General features: G+C 44.6%; 1 protein-coding gene across 1 annotated transcript; it reads left to right on the forward strand.

The window, feature by feature from the left end:
* Positions 47 to 3,912, forward strand: LOC109851364 (probably inactive leucine-rich repeat receptor-like protein kinase IMK2). The gene is given in 3 exon segments (XM_020421450.1): positions 47 to 2,118; positions 3,022 to 3,254; positions 3,257 to 3,912. Coding segments are annotated over 3 exon segments (2,487 nt in total). The 5' UTR covers positions 47 to 251; the 3' UTR covers positions 3,644 to 3,912.

Here is a 5,104-nt window from a genome sequence, read left to right on the forward strand (position 1 = left end):
ACCTTGGGCCCATCTAAGGAAGTAGCCGTTAGGGGTGGCCTAGTCAGAAGAGCACATTCCCCCCTCCAATTCAATAATACAAAAGTAGCCGTTAGCTTCAAGCAGTTTGAGATTATATCCCTCTCTCTCTTTCCCCTTGCTTCTTTCCCCAAATCTTCGCTCTCTAAAAACCAACAAAACCCCACTCTCTCTCTCTCTCCTTCCTCTCTCAAACTCTAGATAGAAATCTCACATACCCATTTCCGAGCTCAATGAGAATCCAAGGGAGGAGAGAGAATCGGAAGAAGCGAACCCTCTTCAATTCCCTCCTCCTCCTCCTCTTCATCCTCCTCCTCCCCCTACTGAGCCCAGCGGGAGCCCAGCCCGCCGACGGCGTCGTGATCACCGAGGCAGACTACCAAGGCCTGCAGGCCTTCAAGCGCTCCCTCGTCGACCCCGCCGGGGTCCTCCGCAGCTGGAACGACACCGGCCTCGGCGCCTGCCTCGGCGCCTGGGCGGGGATAAAATGCGTCCGCGGACAGGTCATCGCTATCCAGCTCCCGTGGCGCTATCTCGGCGGCAGGCTCACCGAGGAGATCGGCCAGCTCACCGCCCTCCGAAAGCTCAGCCTCCACGATAACCTCATCGGGGGCCAGATACCTGAGAGCATCGGGTTCTTGCCCAATCTCAGGGGGCTGTACCTGTTCAGCAATCGGTTCTCCGGATCGATCCCTGCTTCGATCGGTAACTGCTTCGCTCTCCAGGCTATCGATCTCAGCAACAATCTGCTCGTCGGTGCCATTCCTTCTTCCGTTTCGAACTCGAGTAAGTTGTACAGGTTGAACCTTAGCTACAACAATCTATCGGGTTCGATCCCTGCTGGGATACCTCGATCGCCGTCGCTGAACTTCCTGTCTTTGAATAATAACAATCTCTCTGGTTCAGTTTCTGATACCTGGGGAGATGATAATGTAACTTACCAGCTTCAAAGATTGAATATTGATAACAATTCGTTTTCTGGGAGCATACCCGGTACCCTTAGTAGGCTGCCGTTGTTGCTGGAGATCACTCTGAGTAATAATCAGTTCGATGGAAGGATTCCTGAAGAATTAGGATCACTTCCTAAGCTTCAGAGATTGGATTTGTCCTCAAATTCCATCTCCGGCAGCTTCCCTGTTTCATTCTCCAACTTATCATCTTTGGTTGAGTTGAGGCTCGATAACAATCTCATTGATGGTCGGGTCCCTGAATCGGTTGATGGGATGCAAAACCTGTCGATCTTCTCCATGAAGAAGAACAGGCTCACCGGTGAAATCCCCGAAACGGTTGGAAACCTTACGAACTTGTCTCGGTTGGATTTCTCCGATAACGAATTCGACGGAGGAATCCCTTCCTCATTGATTCATCTCAGCAACCTCACCTTCTTCAATGTCTCGAACAACAACCTCTCCGGTCCCGTACCCCCCGCTCTCGCGCAGGAATTCAACGAAAGCTCGTTCAGAGGGAACATTCAGCTCTGCGGGTTTAGCCCTTCGGCCCCTTGCCCTTCGCCGTCTCCATCCCCAAACCTCCCCCCTGCCGAGTCTCCTCCTGCTCAGAAAACCCATCGCCGTCGAAAGCTGAGCACCCGAGATATAATCCTCATTGCTGCAGGGATTTTGCTCGCAGTCCTGCTTCTCCTCTGCTGTATCCTTCTCTGTTGTCTGCTCAGGAAAAGAACCGCAATAAGCAAGAAGAGCAAAGATGCCGCTGCGGGGAGAGGGGAGAAGCCCGGCGGGCCCTCGGCGGGCCCCGAAGTCGAATCCGGGGGCGAGGCAGGAGGCAAACTGGTGCACTTTGATGGGCCTTTTGTGTTCACCGCAGATGATCTTTTGTGTGCAACCGCTGAGATAATGGGGAAGAGCACTTACGGGACCGTGTACAAGGCTACATTGGAGGATGGGCATGAGGTTGCAGTGAAGAGATTGAGGGAGAAAATTGCAAAAGGGCAGAGGGAGTTTGAGAGTGAGGTTAATTTGCTTGGAAAAATTAGGCATGAGAATTTATTGGCCCTGAGAGCTTATTATTTGGGGCCTAAAGGGGAGAAGCTGCTGGTGTTCGATTACATGTCAAAGGGGAGTCTTGCTGCTTTTCTTCATGGTGAGCTCTCAATTTGAACCTAGCATTTCTTTCTTTTTTTAGTTTATATGATGCTACTGACATTCATACTCCATGCTCAATTTGTGGTACTGTGTCCTACTTCAGTTTAGACCAAATTTACATTAGTACTTCATTAAGATAATTACTATCATGTCTTAATTGCTTCCAACCAAGTTCTGTTAGGTTTAGTTGTAATTTTGTTTGGCATGTGGACAATAACCTTCTTCGAACTATCTCAATTGGTTCTCTCTCATTTTATCTTCAGTTGGAGCCGTCTCTTACAAAATACATTAATTTTTTTAACCTATATGTTAGTGTATATCTACAAGACGGTCGTAATATTTGAATTTCTACTACAATCATTTTTCACATGTTATTTTTTTAAGTGTGTCTGTGTGTAACAGCCTGATCTATAAATGTTGTTCGTCTTACGGCTGTCTTGTAGAGTTTTCCCATCAATCTCACCGATACTATGCATCGGTGCTCCTTTATTTAAGGATAAATTTTTGTTTTAGACCTCTTTAGAAACTTATTTGCAAAAAAACGACCTATTTTGAAAATAATTGCCAAATTCGATCCAGTTTCAGCTTAACTGGCTGAAACTGGATCGAATTTGGCGAAAAAACTAAGAAAACTTTACGGGACTTGAAGTCTCGTGAAGTTTAAGCCCCCATAAGCAAGTTAATTTGGAGCTTAAACTTTACGGGACTTCAAGTCTCATGAAGTTTTTTTCGCCAAATTCGACCCAGCCAGTCGAATTTGACAATTATTTTCGAAATAGGTCGTTTTTTACAAATAAGTTTCTAAACAGGACTATTTTAAAAATTTGTCCTTTTATTTAAACTAGAGTTATGTAATTAGACCCTTAACAATTGTCTTTTTTTTTCCTCCCTGAAATCGTAGCTAGAGGACCAGATGCACCAATAAACTGGGCGACAAGGATGAGCATAATCCACGGCACAACAAGAGGCCTCCACCACCCCAACCTCAAGCCAACATCATCCACGCAAACTCACGCAAGCCGCCAACATCCTCCTGGACCGCCAACCGCGGCCCCGACAGGATCTCCGCTAGCGGCCTACTCCCCGCCTCTCATGACCGCCGCCGCGCAACTCCAAGTCGTCCGCCACGCGGCCTGCCCTCGCGCTACCGCGCCCCGAGCTCCTCCAAGCTCAAGAAGGCCAACACCAAGACCGACGTCTACAGCCTCGGCGTCATATTCCTCGAGCTCCTCACGGGCAAGTCGCCTGGCGAGACGACGAACGGGGCTGATTTGCCGCAGTGGGTGGCGTCGATAGTGAAGGAGGAGTGGACTAATGAGGTGTTCGATCTGGAGCTGATGAGGGAGGTCGAAGGGAATGTAGGCGATGAGCTGCTGAACACCCTGAAGTTGGCCCTGCATTGTGTTGATCCGTCGCCTGCAGCGAGGCCGGAGGTCGGAGACGTGCTCCAGCAGCTGCAGGAGATCAAGCCCGATCCTGGCGGCAGCACGGACGGAGGCGGGGCCGAGCCGGGGAAGGAGTGAGGAGGGCTGCTGCCGCTGCTGGTTCATCAGGAGCTGGTGATGTTTGATGAGGGGGGAGGAGTTGATTGTTTTCAGTAGGGCATCACAATTCTTTGATTCTTGAAGTTTTTGAAACTCATTACTCAGTGTGATTGTATATAAGTAGCAGGCTATTATTTGTTTGGGATTTTATGTTTTGTTGTCAATGTAGTTGTTATGTTTTAATCATAAGATTGATTGCATTCAAAAGTGTGGTGAATAAAAAATTGCAGATTGCTAGCATTCTTTTAGTTCCTGGTTTTATTTTAGAGAAGCACTGTATGTATGCAAATGTTATCAATGAAAATTTTGTAGTTGTTTGTTATTGTCTGATTCAGCATTTGAGGAGGAATTTGTTGGGAATAAAAGTTCAAATATAAATCATTCAGTACAAAAGGATGAATGGGCTTTTGCGGTTAATGTTACTAAAGGGTGAGAGCCCAGTCCTAGTGCATGGCCCTCAGCATAGCAGGCTTTGAGGCCTGCTCACTTATTAGGCTAAAAAGTCCCACAGTACTCGTGAACAAAAATGATGGTACGTTTCTGAAGCTAAAACCTAACTTCATGAGCCTTGGGTCCTCATAAAGCCTTCAGGCCTAAACAGTTGAGAATGGGGAAGCCTTTCGTTAAAATTTGGCATAAAGTTTATGTGAAGTATGTAACGAGTTAATCGAATCATTGGTATTTGTACTTAGGTTATGTTTGGATTAGGGACTTTTTAATCCGGAGATTAATTTAACTCACTATCGTCCTGGGATAACAGTCCAGTGGACTATAATGAGTTAAATTTTTAATAATATGTTTGGTTTAAATTGTTGTTAACACCTCTAATACCGATATCATGTTTGAGAACTTGTCATTATAAGGGGGTATAAGATTAGAACATAACATGAAATGTCCACAATGCCCTCTTCATATTAGTGAAGTATTTCAGGAATTTGTTTGTAATTTTTAGATTTTCATCGGATTGTTTGAAATTCATATTTATAAAGGGAATGTTTGTAATTTTCTTTTTTTTGTTTTTTTTTTTGCAATTTTCTAAACTTTAAAGGGGTTGTTTGTAATTTTTGAAGTGCTTTGAATTTATTTGTAGCCTTTGAAATTCAGGTGGTTGATTGAAATTTACAAAAAATTAGGGTGTTATTTGTAATATTTAAATTTTGCGGAGGGTTGTTTCTTATTTTCAAGTGATGTTGAAGTTTACAAATTTTTTCTAGGGTTGTTGCAAATTAGTTTTTTAGGGGGCTATTTGTAATATTTTATTTTATTTCTTCATTTGTAGTTTTTGGATTTTTCAAATGGTTTCTCATAATTTTCAGATTATGGGGTCTTTTTGTAATATTTTATTTATTTAGGGGATGTTTTATAACTTTTAGATTTTTCCATTTTGGCAAAAGATCTTTCCAAATATACGGAGATTAACAAATATTTGGATTTAGGGGA

Source organism: Asparagus officinalis, chromosome 8 (assembly GCF_001876935.1).
Source record: "Asparagus officinalis chromosome 8, Aspof.V1, whole genome shotgun sequence".
NCBI classification, from domain to species: Eukaryota; Viridiplantae; Streptophyta; class Magnoliopsida; order Asparagales; family Asparagaceae; genus Asparagus; species Asparagus officinalis.